Source organism: Bicyclus anynana, chromosome 5 (genome assembly GCF_947172395.1).
Source record: "Bicyclus anynana chromosome 5, ilBicAnyn1.1, whole genome shotgun sequence".
Taxonomy (NCBI): Eukaryota; Metazoa; Arthropoda; class Insecta; order Lepidoptera; family Nymphalidae; genus Bicyclus; species Bicyclus anynana.
This window is the reverse complement of record NC_069087.1, coordinates 9,876,526-9,891,909: the sequence shown is the minus strand read 5'-3', so window position 1 is coordinate 9,891,909 and position 15,384 is coordinate 9,876,526. Positions and strand designations below refer to the sequence as shown.

General features: G+C 36.9%; 1 protein-coding gene across 1 annotated transcript in view; it reads left to right on the top strand.

Annotated features, from left to right (window-relative positions):
* The first annotated feature begins 87 nt into the window (after positions 1 to 87).
* LOC112052674 (splicing factor 3B subunit 1) overlaps positions 88 to 15,384 on the top strand; it is a 21,549-nt gene continuing 6,252 nt past the window's right edge. The window contains exons 1-16 of the mRNA XM_052881659.1: positions 88 to 253; positions 832 to 1,100; positions 1,741 to 1,867; positions 2,281 to 2,360; positions 2,504 to 2,704; positions 4,364 to 4,556; positions 5,523 to 5,773; positions 6,554 to 6,743; positions 7,827 to 8,110; positions 8,938 to 9,141; positions 10,000 to 10,198; positions 10,665 to 10,823; positions 11,294 to 11,586; positions 12,628 to 12,786; positions 14,387 to 14,575; positions 15,123 to 15,305. Of these exons, the coding sequence (XP_052737619.1) occupies positions 226 to 253; positions 832 to 1,100; positions 1,741 to 1,867; positions 2,281 to 2,360; positions 2,504 to 2,704; positions 4,364 to 4,556; positions 5,523 to 5,773; positions 6,554 to 6,743; positions 7,827 to 8,110; positions 8,938 to 9,141; positions 10,000 to 10,198; positions 10,665 to 10,823; positions 11,294 to 11,586; positions 12,628 to 12,786; positions 14,387 to 14,575; positions 15,123 to 15,305 (3,009 nt within the window). The 5' untranslated portion in view covers positions 88 to 225. The remainder of the gene's footprint in view (positions 254 to 831; positions 1,101 to 1,740; positions 1,868 to 2,280; positions 2,361 to 2,503; positions 2,705 to 4,363; positions 4,557 to 5,522; positions 5,774 to 6,553; positions 6,744 to 7,826; positions 8,111 to 8,937; positions 9,142 to 9,999; positions 10,199 to 10,664; positions 10,824 to 11,293; positions 11,587 to 12,627; positions 12,787 to 14,386; positions 14,576 to 15,122; positions 15,306 to 15,384) is intronic.

Below are 15,384 nucleotides of genomic sequence, written 5' to 3'. Positions count from 1 at the left end.
GTCCAATATTATTCCGGTTTTTATTTATCTGTGCAACCGTACCTGACGTATTCCTAAAATCTATGCTCTAAAAAAAGCTTTTTTTAATCTGTGTATCTGATTTGTGCTGAATACAGAAATTTAGGTGGTGTGGTTAAATAATTTAGTCCGTTGTTGTAATAATTATTCTATTTCTATAATCCTGCATTCAAAGAAGATATTATTATTTTCTATGTTAGATTAACAATGGATAAAATACCTAGGACCCATGAAGGTAAGCCCTAGGTGATTCGTAAAAGATTTACACGCCCGGCCATTTTAGGCCCTGTGGCGTTGTATTCTGATTAATTTTGTTTATTATTGTGTTTAGCTGCAACAAAACCAAAATGCTTATAATGTTATTTGATTTTTACATTAATTTCTTAATGTTGTTATAATTTAGTACAGACTCACAGATAGATGTTAACTTTATAGATATGTTTCAGCTTTGCTGACATCCCTTTCAGCTTTCAGTTTCACTAAAAAATACACCTGTGTAATAGTATTGTATACTGTGATTTTATCACCCTCACTTTCTTCTTCCCTTGTATGGCTAATCTGTCAGTCTCAGGACTATTAGGCAAATATGTTTTGCAAGAATCACTGCCTCACTTTTGACTCTTAAATAATATGTAACATGTATGTCTGTATGTGTGTCCCGATAGATGTATGTGTGTGTTTTTGCAAGAAGGTTTTCTCATGTTTTTGGAAAACTATGATTTATGAAATTATTTTCATCAAGTCCAGACTAGACTATTAATTTCCAGATTAGACTATAATTACTAAACAGTTGTATTTGATTCAATGTTGCAGCCATAGAGGCACAAATAAGGGAGATACAATCTAAGAAAAATGAACTCCCAGAAAATGGTTCAGGAAAAGGAGTTGCACTTGGTGATTCATACTATGATAGTGATATTTATGATAATGCTGGACACACTGGGAAATCAAGGTATGATGGCTATGTGACATCTATTGCTGCCAATGATGAAGTTGAAGACGAGGATGTGGAGAATGTCCCTATATCACAAAAGAGATCTGGTTACACTGCCCCAGCTTCACTACTTAATGATATTGCACAGGTAAAGTTACAATCATCTCTTTAATCAATTGACACTGTTTCATATAATTTTTTGTTCTCTGGTAAAATGGTTCTGAAAGACAAAAGCATTGTTATTGATGCAAATTATTGATGAATTGTGCAGTGCTAACTCACAAATCACCTGCAAGTGATCATTAAAAAACGCATGAGAAACATCTTTAGCATCTTTTGGCCTACCGCAATCTCCAATCATGAAGTCTGCACTGATAACAGTGCATCTCTTTACACCACAGTTTACCACATTGACTAGGTTCATCATGTGACATCTATAGCTGAAACCCAACTATTATAATGCTTAAACTTATTTTTTGATTGTGTTTTAGTACTATACCCAGAGCCACAATTATCCGCCCACTTTAATATGACGCGAGTATTAAGTGGGCGGATAATTGTGCCTCTGAGTATACTGTCTGTGTATATGCTGTCTATACCTACTGCAATACAAAAACAAGCATCTTCTAAGAAGTTAACTGCAACATCTACTATTTGTAGTTCCATTTTCAGTTATATCATTTGCATTTAGCTTTCAAGTTATTGTTATTAACAATAATAGCTTTAAACACTAATCAGAAGATTATTGTATTCTATATCTAGACATTTAATTATTATTTAAATTCCAGAGTGATAAGGACTATGATCCTTTTGCTGACAAGAGAAGGCCAACAATTGCAGACAGAGAAGATGAGTATCGTCAGAAGAGGCGCCGGATGATTATATCCCCTGAACGTTCAGATCCTTTTGCAGAAGGTAACAATATTAATTTCTCTTTACTTAGGGTTCCATTCACAATGGGTAAAACAGGATAATCCTTAGACTTTGCTGTCTGCCGTCCATCTGTCTATCACTAGGCTGTATCTCAGTAACCATCTTAGTTAGACAGTTGAATTTTGCACAGATGATGTATTTCTGGTCTAAATGCTATGAATAAAAAATAAATAAATAATAAGAATAAAAAAGTGTTTAAGGGGCTTTACAACAGATGTAATTTTTTGCCCATTCTATAGATAATAATGGCATAGAACCATTAGTGTGCAAGTCCAATTCGTACTTGCCTGGTTTTTTTTTTATTTTAATTTCTTGATCTTTGATTATTCAAAATGTTCTGTAAATTTAAATGTTGATGTATTTTTGTAAATATAATACTTTGAATTTGATTGCAGGTGGGAAAACACCAGATGTAGGCTCTAGGACCTATACAGAAATCATGAAGGAGCAATATCTGAGAGCTGAGGAAACAGAGGTATGTTTCCAGAGGTATATTGTTTAGCTACAAATGTGACAAAGCACACAATTTTAATATGAATATTTAATAAATATATGGAAATAGTTTTAGTGCTATTTATATTTAGTTATTTAATTATTTATGTATATTTTATATTTTAGTTGAGGAAAAAGCTTTTGGAGAGAGCCAGAGAGGGAACACTTAAACCTGTAGCTCAACCAAACGGAGAAGCTGTTAAGCCAGCTGCATCTAAGCGCAAGGGTCGATGGGATCAGAGTTCTGAAGAAACACCAACTGTTAAGAAATCTTCAGTTATCTCAGCCACACCAAGCTCCCAGGCTACACCATCATGGGAAAATGAGGTATTTATTCATGATAATGTTTGGTTTTACCTATATGACATTAAATTAAAATTTCAACACAAGGCTGGCATATGAAATGCTAAGATATATTTATTTGCCCGCCTTGGTAGTTAAATTCTACAACAATATTTTATTATATAGTATAAAACTACCTGACGCCGCGCGTTTTCCCGTTCCCGTAGGATATATAACCTATAGCCTTCCTCGATAAATGGGCTATCTAACACTGAAATATTTTTTTTAATCTGACCAGTTCCTGAGATTAGCGCGTTTAACCAAACAAACAAACAAAGTCTTCAGCTTTATAATATTAGTATAAGTCAAGAGAAAATTATGCCTAATCTCTAGGGCATCAATGCTTTATTCTGACTTACTCATTTCATCAAAAACTTTAAATTACAGTTATTTCTAAGTATAAGAGAAATACAGTAAAAGCTCTTTTTCGCAGTTCTGTAAATGTGTTGAGTTAAAACAATGAATATAGAAACAATGAATATAGAATGGTATTTCAATCAATTTAATTGAATTTTTTTACAATATTGATTAATTGTTTAAAGAATTTTGCAATTTTTTCTTGATTGATAGTTTTAAAAGCTTCTTTAGTTCAGATTGAAAATCAGCAGTGGCATTCTCAATTTGCCTCTTTAAAATAAGACCTTGTTCCTTAGGTGGATCAATTTCTCTAAAGAAATAGCTAAGCTCATTTGTTGAAGCCTCTTCTCTTAACCTTCAATGGCAATTCGGTCAACATTTCATCATGCAATTGCAACAATTCTTGAAACAAGATAGAAACAAAATCCGTATTCCTTTACAAACTTATAAATGGGACTATAGATGATGCAGAGTTGTTGGGGCAGATATCTTTTAACATTCCCCGTTGTATGCCATGGTACCCGATTCATCTCCTGAGACCCAAATTTTACAGAACAAACCTCGGTCACTAGTCTTTGTTACCCAGGCTGTATAGATTATTTAGGGAACTAACCAAGAAAGATAATACCATTGACATATTTTGTGATAAGATGTATAAGTTTAAGTCCAAAATAATTAATACTATTAAGAAGAGTTCTGTTTAATAATTCGCCTTTCATGTGTCATTGTTTGCATAACCCATGTTTTATCTAATTCTTAGTTTTGTTTTAAGTTTGGCTATTTTACTTTTGCTTTAAGTTACTTACTAAAATTAATAACCTTTGAGTTTAGTTGTGAAATTAACAGTTTCCTTTTATTTTTTAACTAATTCCTAGTGTATATGTTGTTGTTTTTTTTTCTCTTTCTCTGTTTTTCATTTGTGTAAATTTATGTTAATTAATTTTTTAATTTTTTTTTAACACTTAATTTTTAATTGTTAGTACGACCTACACTTTATGCATGATGTGACTACCTTTAAGTAAAGTTATATGTGTTTCTATACTCTATTTATTAAGTTTTTTAATTCTGTATACATATAATTTTGTTGGTGGTCCACATAATAAATAAATAAATAATTTAGCCATAAACAAAGGAATTGAGTCGAAATTTTTTTACCTGCGATTATGGAGCTTTTACTGTAAATTAATTTTGAAACAAGTTTTTACTAAAATGTTTTAAAAAGGTGTCATTAGTGTTATTGTTAATTCAATATTTCTATACTATATAAGTTAATTGTTTGTCACTTAGCGCGGTGCATGGGAGGAGACGCCGGGCCACAGCGGGCGCGGCGGCGAGACTCCGGGCGCGACGCCATCGGCGCGCGTGTGGGACGCCACGCCCGCGCACCTCACGCCAGGCCACAGCACGCCCGGCCGCGAGACGCCCGCGCACCATGCCTCGCGCCGCAACCGCTGGGACGAGACACCCAAAACTGATAGAGGTTTAATTTTTACACATTTCAACTAAATACCCTAGAATCACTCGGAACAAGTCACAGTCAGTATCTGTACTTGGACGAATCTGAGTGGAGATATCCATACAACTGATAAAGATTAAATTTTTAAACATTTAAACCGAATACGCTAGAATCACTCAGGACAAGTATCTAACACAGGCAGTATCTGTACTTAGACAATCTGAGTGGAGATATCCATAAAAGATGAAGTTACCAACACGACATGCTGGTCATGTGAATTGCTGGGACGAGACACCCACTGACTGATAGAGGCCTCATTTTTACATATTGGAACTAAATAAGCTAGTCAGGATCACTCATAGAACAATCCACGGTCAGAGTATCTGTACTTGGACGAATCTGAATGGAGAGATTCCTAAAAGAATTTAAGTTACTGATAGGACATGTGGGTTTGAATCCGGTCCGGGGCATGCACCTCCAACTTTTCAGTTGTGTGCATTTTAAGAAATTAAATATCACGTGTCTCAAACGGTGAAGGAAAACATCATGAGGAAACCTGCATACCAGAGAATTATCTTCATTCTCTGTGTGTGTGAAGTCTGCCAATCCGCATTGGGCCAGCGTGGTGGACTATTGGCCTAACTCCTCTCATTCTGAGAGGAGACTCGAGCTCAGCAGTGAGCCGAATAAGGGGTTGATGACGATAGGACATGCTGAGCACGTGAATTGCTTTACCCTGCACCCAGATATCTGAAGTGTATTGGTGTGATAAGGACAGGTACAATTTTTTGCCCTCAATTCAACAATTCTTTTTTGAGTCAATTTGATTCAATATGCAATGTCTGTCAATCTTAGGCATGTGTTGCGCTCAACAGATAAAATTATCAGGAATGACTTGGCTACATAACTGAAATTGTATCAACAAAAACTCACTTTCACGCCATCAGCCTAATAAACATGTATTTAATAAAAAAAATTATGATCATACAGAAACCCCTGGACACGCGAGCGGTTGGGCCGAGACGCCGCGCACGGACCGCGGCGCCGGCGTCGACACCATCCAAGAGACCCCGACCCCAGGCACCAAGCGCCGCTCGCGATGGGACGAGACGCCCGGCGCCACGCCCGTGCCCGCCACGCCTACGCCGTCGCACGCCACGCCGTCGCACGCCACGCCGACGCATGCCACGCCGTCGCACGCTACGCCGACTCCGCATACGCCCGTTTTTACTCCGGGTGGCGTGAGTATTTATAAAATAAACTAGTAGACGCCGCGTGGTTTCACCCGCGTGGTTTCCGTTTCCGTAGGAATACAGGGACAAAATACAGCCTATAGCCTACCACGATAAATGGGCTATCTAACACTGAAATAATTTTTAAAATCGTAGTAGTAAACCAGTAGTTCTTGAGATTAGCACGTTCAAACAAACAAACAAACTTTTCAGCTTTATAATAATTATTAGTTTAGATTAGTATAGATGACAGGCCACGGTTGCTAATCTCACGTTGAGACTATAGTCTGGCAAGTTCGTTGATAACAATCCCATGATATGCGGGCGACGGGCGGAAAGACTGCGCGGGTGTGAAATCGTGCATGCGGGAAGTGACGTGCATCAGTCACTGGGTTTTTCATTCATCGCTACAAGCCGCCCCGCGCGCAACATCGGAAGTGTTACGAACGAAGTTGCCAAGCCATACGAATCTATGTGAGAAATGTTACTAAGTGTATGAGCACTTCTGATAGGATGGATCAGCACCCTCAGGCTACTCACGATTAGGATTCTAGAATGGAAAATCCAGTTATTTTTTTTTTGGCTTGATTTGCACTATGGACCTCATTATTTGTTGTTGAAAGCCTTGAAGTTATTTTAACTTATCATTCTGTATACAATGCATATACTCAACAATGCTGTATACTCCTCATAGAAGAGTGCACTGAAATTCGAAACAAAGTTGTTTTTGTTGTACACATTATTATTATCAATAAAATAAAGCACTTATTGAGTTTTATCTTTCTGCAGTCAACACCAGTGGGCGTGAAAGCAATGGCCATGGCCACGCCCACACCGGGCCACATCGCGGCCATGACCCCAGAACAACTGCAAGCTTACCGCTGGGAGAAAGAAATTGATGAACGCAACAGACCCTACACCGATGAAGAGCTGGATGCCATGTTCCCTGCCGGGTACAAGGTTTTGCCTCCGCCTGCCGGTGAGTACATACCGATTTGAGATTTTGCAATTTAATTTTTTTTAAAATGATATAAGCAAAAAAAAGGTAAAGGTTATAAGGATCACATCAGTAATCAAACACAACTTTAGTTTCAGGACACATGTATTAAACGCCAACGCCTTATTGGGAACAACGTGGAAATAGTGTTAAAAACATACATGTGTTTTTAAAATTAATTAAATAAGATCAGAGAATCAAATTTTAATAATAAAATTTTTCTTTCAGATGAAAGACAATAAGACAATAAGGTTTTATTGGCCATGCCGTCGGATAGACATCTACAAATGTACTTTATTACCTCAGTTGCAGATTTGTGTACATCAAAAAACACTTGCATGCGATAATAGCTAGGGAGCTTGTGTCAATTTTCGTATTTTAATATTTGCTAAATTATTAATTTACTATGAGAATAGAAAATGTATTCAATAACTTATACACTCATATACCTATGGTGGGAGATGATCTTTATTACCTGAAAGCAATATCTTGATTTCTAACATAGGTTTTTTCTTATTTATATATAACCATTATTTATTGGTGTATATCTACATTGTTAGCAATCCAGAATTTAGAAATTAAAGTAAAATGGCTGTTTGATGACTTGTCAACCTATTTTAGTTATTTGCTCTTAATTCAGTGGCGGTGGTTTAACAAAACAAACCCCTGAATAAGTCAAAACTGTAGAATGATTCAATAAAGCGAAATAAGCAATTTTTGATGGGAATATAATACATTAACTTTAACAGTTTATTGGCTAGTAAAAAATATACAGCCTCAATAGCTCAACGGTAAGAGCGGTCAAACTCATCACTGAGGGGTGGTGGTTCAATCCCCGCCCGTTGGTCTATTGTAGTACCCACTCCTAATACAGTCTTTCCTGACTACTTGGAGGGGAGTGGGAATATTGGTCATGTTTAAAAATATATGGCAAATATTCTTTAAAAAAAAAAAAAAGATTCGCATATCTTTGCCACCAGCTCCCTACCAACATTATTTTACATGAAATTATTTTTAATAAGACCCACCTTACAAAATGTACTAATCGTTGACATTGTTGACCAGGTTATGTTCCGATTCGGACCCCGGCTCGAAAGCTGACCGCGACACCAACGCCTTTGGCTGGTACCCCAATCGGCTTTTTCATGCAGACGGAGGAAGTCGGGGGCAGCGCTGCGGCGGCGGCGCGCCTGCTAGAGCCGCAGCCTAAGGGCGCTCAGCAACTGCCCTTTATGAAGCCCGAGGACGCGCAGTACTTCGACAAACTGCTCGTGGACGTCGACGAGGACACACTGTCGCCCGACGAATTGAAGGAGCGCAAAATTATGAAGTTGTTGTTGAAAATTAAAGTGAGTACTGAAATTGTTAATTTTGGTTTTAGACTAATTTCGAACCATGTACGTGACTTATGTTTAGGGCTGGCCCTACCCTACCCTACCCTACCCTACCCTACCCTACCCTACCCTACCATACCCTACCATACCCTACCCTACCATACCCTACCCTACCCTTCCCTTCCCTTCCCTTACCAGTAACTTCTCCCGTTTTCCCAACATTTCCCTTCACTGCTCTGCGCCTATTGATATTAGCGTGATGAAAAGTTACTATAACCTGCCCAGGAGTATGAAGAACAATTGTACCAAGTTTCGTTAAAATTCATAGAGTAGTTTTTGTTTCTATAACGAACAGACAGACAGACAAATATTTTACTGATTGCATTTTTGGCACCAGTATCAATCACTAATTACCCCATGATAGTTATTTTGGAAATATATTTCATGTACAGAATTGACCTCTCTACAGATTTATTAAAAGTATAGATGTAATTTTGCAATAAGATAATTATTACAAAATGAAATTATAACTAAAGAGATCAGAGGTTTATCTGAATTGATATAAGTTATAACTAAAATCGAAAGTCTTCAAACTGTGCCTGTTTCCTACACCTACGGATCCGAAACTTGGTTGCTAACTATGGGCCTTATTAGCAAGCCCACTTAGCGGGCGATGGAGCGAACTATGCTTGGGAGTTTCTCTTTGACGATAATAGATTAACGGGGCGGGGATCGAACCACCACCCCTCGGTGATGAGTTACCGTTCTTACCTTTGAGCTATTGAGGCTATAGGTATAATATAATTATTATTATTATTTACCAAGTGCTGATGTAATTTCAGAACGGAACTCCGCCCATGTGCAAAGCCGCACTCCGTCAGATCACGGACAAGGCGCGCGATTTCGGCGCCGGCCCGCTCTTCAACCAAATACTGCCGTTACTGATGAGCCCTACACTGGAGGACCAGGAGCGCCATTTGCTCGTCAAAGTCATTGACAGAATATTGTACAAATTAGACGATCTGGTTCGTCCTTACGTGCACAAAGTAAGTATAGCTGTAACACCTATCTATTAATTTATTAACTAATCTCCACAAGGACAAAAATACAAATTTTTATATATACTAAATTGCCTGTGGTCTGGTTTCATCCATGTAGATATCAGTTCATAGTCTTATGTTATTCCACATTAATACCTATCTCCATCGATATAAATCGTTAGATGCGGCCCTAACATATTAACGAACGCACAATGTTATGTCATTACTCAAAGACGTGCACGCACATCTTCTTTTAGTACGCAACGAAAAAAATATTTTACTGTTTTTTCTTGTTTAATCTCTTAATAATTAAGCCTTCGTGTTCATTTTGGAAAAAAAAAACACAAACCGCTACACGAATAAAGAGGAAAGGTGCTACTTTCCATGGGTAAGCATTTGCTAAACAAATGACAATTCCGCGACGCTTCGGGGTTCAACTAACGATCTACCTATCTCTCCAACTTTTATTTAGGGTTCATTTACACGAGCAGCGCGTTGCCAACGAAAGCTGGCAACTGCTACCGACGACTGCCGCCGAGATGTCGGCGACTGCAGTCGACTGCCATTGACTGCAGTCGACTGCCGTTGACTGTCGTCGACTGCCGTTGACTGTCGTCGACTGCCGTTGACTGTCGTCGACTGCAGTCGACTGACGCCGAGACGTTGCCGACTGCAGTGAGTTGATGCTCGTGTAAATGAAACCTTAGGTCAATTTAGCCATTCTGTGGTGGTATGGAATTAATGGCAACTTTAACAGATAACTCAAGTTCTACCTACTTTTCAAGTTCACGTAATTGTATTTGTATATTTTAGTATAATACTAAAACTTTTTTTAGATTAATATTTTGTAATTTTTGCCAACAGATTTTGGTTGTAATAGAACCTTTACTTATTGATGAAGATTACTACGCTCGTGTGGAAGGAAGGGAGATCATATCAAACCTGGCCAAGGCCGCCGGACTCGCCACCATGATCTCTACCATGAGGCCTGATATTGATAATATTGATGAGTATGTGCGAAACACTACCGCCAGAGCGTTTGCCGTCGTCGCATCTGCTTTAGGTAAAACATTCTATAAATACTCTTTTTAAAAATATATTCGTGCTTTGTAAGTTCTAAAAATCACTATTTTAAGTGTATGATATGATCATCATATCAGCTGATGGACGTCCACTGCAGGACATAGGCCACTGCACAAAAGTACTATTGTAATGCTTATTTCTGTCGCAAAGCAGCGTTGTTGTGTTTCAATATGGTTATGGTTCTGGCTGAAATTACAGGCACTTGAGGATTTACTATATCTCAGATTAGGGCATGCTTAATATAAAAAATTATCACTTAAAATCAGATTATAGGAGTTAGCAGCCTCCTCTTGTTTTGTGTATACAAAAATTATGAAAGTCATTTTGCTGAAATGTTTTAAGTGAACTATAATATTAATATAATTTTATTTTGTAATGTTTTATGTTTATTTATTGACATTATTATTCAATAAGATATGCATTGAATATCTTATTAATTGTTTCAGGCATCCCATCATTGCTGCCATTTTTGAAAGCTGTATGCAGATCAAAAAAATCATGGCAGGCTCGGCACACTGGAATCAAAATCGTACAACAGATTGCTATACTGATGGGCTGTGCTATATTACCACATCTGAAGTCTCTTGTGGAGATTATTGAACACGGTAATCATTAAAATTTATCACTTTCATCAACACCATCTCCAATGTGGATTGACGAGCTTAATGATAACTATGTCATAGTATACCATGCCCTTTAAGGCAAGGTGTAGTGACATTACCCGATTTTTCAATTTTTATAATTTTTATTCCAATAGAATTACACAAAACTTATTGAGACTTATAATTGAAGTCTTTTTTAAATATAGTCCAATATTCAATAAAATCTCAAATTCAACCTTAAGGATTGAAGGTTGAATTTGCAAATGCGACTACTTGAATTGAGTGCCAAGAAGTTGTGTTTGGCACTCAATAAATGGGGACGTTTTTTGTGATAGCTGATTGTGCATCCACTCTTTAATAGGAGATTGATGATCAAGCATTATTGTCAAGTGATGGGTATAACTAAAGGTAACTTGAAAACATACCAATTTGACATTTTTAAAGATTAATTGTCTAATTTAACGGTTTTGTAGGTCTGGTGGATGAACAACAGAAAGTGCGTACAATCACGGCTTTGGCTAGCGCCGCCCTAGCCGAGGCCGCCACGCCCTACGGTATCGAGTCCTTCGACTCTGTGCTGAAGCCGCTGTGGAAGGGTATCAGGACTCATCGCGGTAAAGGGTTGGCCGCCTTCCTCAAAGCCATCGGTTACCTCATCCCTCTCATGGACGCAGAGTATGCCAATTACTACACACGTGAAGTGATGCTTATTCTGATTCGTGAGTTCCAGTCGCCTGATGAAGAAATGAAGAAGATTGTGTTAAAAGTAAGTGTTTTCAAAATCATGAAAATATGTAAATTGTTGATATTTGTTATCGTCAAGTTAAACTTTTAATTTTTTTAAACGCCGAATATAGTACTGTATGACTATCATGCGTCAACGACATATTGTCTGGTGAAGATAAAAAGATAAAATAGTGGCGGAGTTTAAATATCGCTCTCTTTCGTCCCAACGCAATGAAAAAGAGAGCAACATTTTTTGATTCTGCAACTATCACTAATATTTTAAAGGCGAAAGTTTGTGTGTGTGTCAGTGTGTATGTTTGTTCTTCCTTTACGCTGCGGCTACTGATGCGATTTGGCGGAAATTTTGAATGGAAATAGATTTTACTCTGAATTACCACATAGGCTACTTTTCATAACGAAAAAGGCCATGGTTCCTGCGCGATTTTTGTGAAAAACTGAATCCCGTGCGGACAAAGTCGCGGGCGGCCGCTAGTTGGTTGATATTTGTTTTTTTTCTTTACCGAAATATCTTGTGGTATCTTAGGCCTGCAGGTGTGGTTTTTTATTTGAAATACTTGTATGAACACAAAAGACCACTTAGACAATTTGGTATACTAACACTATAAAATCATTTTAAAAAAAAATTAATAACAAACAAAAATAAAATAAAAAGCGAAAAATAACATTGTATGTGCTACCTTCTGATCACTTTGAAGGCGGTGCCAACACAAGCCGATTAAATCATAAACTTTTAGGATTCAGAGGCAGTTCTTTCCCGTGGTTCTTTCAGAAGCGGCTTTGAAGTGATCAGAAGTGTTTGTGTGTTTGTTAACTGTCAAAGCCTTTAATCGTACATACAACGTTCACAAGTGCGTGTGGCAGAATGATCTTGAGTGAAGTCACTCAAGATCATTCTGCCACTCATGGTTTATTGGTAACAATCTTAGTTGGAATTGTTAGACCTGACAGAGTTTCATTAAATAATAACTTTGTTTTGGTCTTTACAACCGCTTGTGATGTCAAACCCGTCTTTCTCCGGCATATTTTATTAAAATTTATTAAAAATCAATTTCCTTTACAGGTGGTGAAGCAATGTTGCGGCACTGACGGTGTGGAGCCTCAGTATATAATGGACGAGATTCTTCCGCACTTTTTCAAACATTTCTGGAACCACCGAATGGCTCTCGACCGTCGCAATTATCGACAACTCGTCGATACTACTGTTGAAATAGCCAACAAGGTTTGTTACTATAATAAGAAAGTAGAAATCAAATATTTTTACTTTAATATTATCAAAAATTTTTCGTTTTTAAAAAAAATTATGGAGTTATTTTCTGTGTATTCTATTAATCATCTGTCTGTTCGCGATAATTTTCGAAACTACACATCGGATTTTCATGCAGTTTTCGCAAAAATATTGAGTTAAATCTAAAGCTTTAATTTGAGTAAGGAAAATATAACATAATTGCACGTGTATGGAGTGGCACCGGCTCCCCCTACTACAATATAAACATAAATAATGTCTTCATGTAATGTTAATAAAAAAATATTTAATTTAATATTGTATATGTAATAATAACCAGTGCACAGTAAAACCAACTGTGATTTGTGTAGCAACATGGTAAGGCTCAATTTAAATATGTATAATGTAGAATAATAAATAAATAAATAAAAATAAAATGTAATATACAGGGTGATTCGGACTTTAGTACCGATATTTTTTTTCGTGGTTCAGTATCATTAATAGAACATAAATCTACAAACAGTTCGATACATTTTATGTAATTTTTTTTTATCAATTTATGTCTCAGAAATAACAAAATAATGGACACATTACCAAACAAACTGCGCAAATGCTGCCGGCACTTTGTAAAACGCCGACAAAGAAATACCGGCCGTAGGCATATCGCTTCGGCTTTGACTGACGGGGGTGGCAGAGGTGAGGGGATCGAAATATCCCTGAGGACGCCTACCGAATTGCCGATGGGCGACCAGTGACAGACAATCTGCCGTCGCTTGCGCATTTACTATGTCGGGATTTTCAAATCGCGACTATTACGAAATGGGGCTCAGCAAAAAACGCCTTCGTGCAGCTTGCACAATGTACGAGTGAGTGTTCCTAGGCCACGAGCCCAAGGAATCCTGAACCCCGCAGTGCCGAATGTGAGGAACAAGTGTTTTAAATAAACTAAATGAAAATTTTATTAAAACGTGCTCGGTTGTGCCTTGAAAGGAATGGACTTCATTTCGAACAATTGTTAAAATACAGTGATTAAAATTTTCAAATTAACAAAAACAAACTTAGTAAGTAGATATCATTGATGAATGTAAATATGCTGATTACATTTTTTTAAATACGCCTTTAATGCAAAAGTTTGCGTAATAATAATCATCATTTGTATTTCATTATTTCAATCGAAAGTTCATAGATTTTATTATTATTATTATTACGCATGCACTTCAGGCATTATTGATGGTTCTAAGCTCAATAAAGTATGAAAGGTATATCGGTACTCAGCTCAAAAGTGACGACCTTTAATTATTATAAAAATAATAGGTCTCAAACAAAAATAAAATAAACGCACAAAGGTCAACGGCCCTCGGCGCGGGCGCTCGCTAACCTACCTACCAGCTGATTTTGTAGTTGCCTATTACCTAGTACAGCGATAGGGTGACCCTCAAATTCTGTTTAAACGTAAATAACTTTAGCTAACGATAACTTTGTTATTTTTGAGTTAAAAAAAAAAAGAAAAAATACGTGTTCATTAAATTTTGTTTATGTACAAAATATAAAAATATCCGTACTAAAAAAAATTTCTTCCTGTATGTATCATTTTTAGGTCGGTGCATCAGAAATCATAAACAGAATCGTGGACGATCTAAAAGACGACAACGAGCAATACAGAAAGATGGTAATGGAATCCATTGAGAAGATTTTAGCAAACTTGGGCGCCGCTGATATCGACTCCAAGCTTGAAGAGGCTTTGATTGACGGAATTCTTTATGCCTTCCAAGAACAAACTACTGAGGTGAGGATTTAATGCACCATAATCGTCATCAATACGTATAAATAATATTGAAGTGTCTGTCTGTGATATCAAAATAACCGTTTTCTCAAGTGCTTATTAACAGAAAAGATAAGGCCGCCTCTTGTATCCTAATTCTTGTTATGTTACTGTATCGCTTGTATTTTTTATTTATTTCACTGTATAAATGTGGTGTACAAATAAATGAAAAATAAATAAATAAACAAGCTTATTTAAAAGTGTCCCCGATTTAGCAAAATGCAAGTTAGCGAATGGCTGGATTATTTATATAAATTTAAATTTTGTATTTTGATTTTAATGAGACTTACACAAGTAGATATAGAAAGTTATTGAATAACTTATAGGTTACTTTTATCCTGAAAAAATCTACGCGCGAAAACATCTCGTGAACGAAGCCGTGGGCGTCCGCTAGTGTATATAAATATTAAATATAGTATTAACAAATATAAGTAATTAGATTTAAGTAATTATGTAGTTATGTGTTAATCTATTTATTTCTATTCTATTCTATATATTTAATTTCTTTTAGGATGTTGTTATGCTGAATGGCTTTGGCACAATAGTAAATCAGCTGGGTAAGCGAGTGAAGCCGTACCTGCCACAGATCTGTGGTATCATTCTGTGGCGCATGAACAACAAGTCTGCGAAGGTCCGCCAACAGGCTGCCGATCTTATCTCACGTATTGCTGTGGTCATGAAAACTTGCCAAGAGGTATGTAAGTTTTATAAAAGAAAAAAAAGTTTGTATAAACTGAAATCTTTGAAATGTAAACTCTTCCATTTTTCTTGTA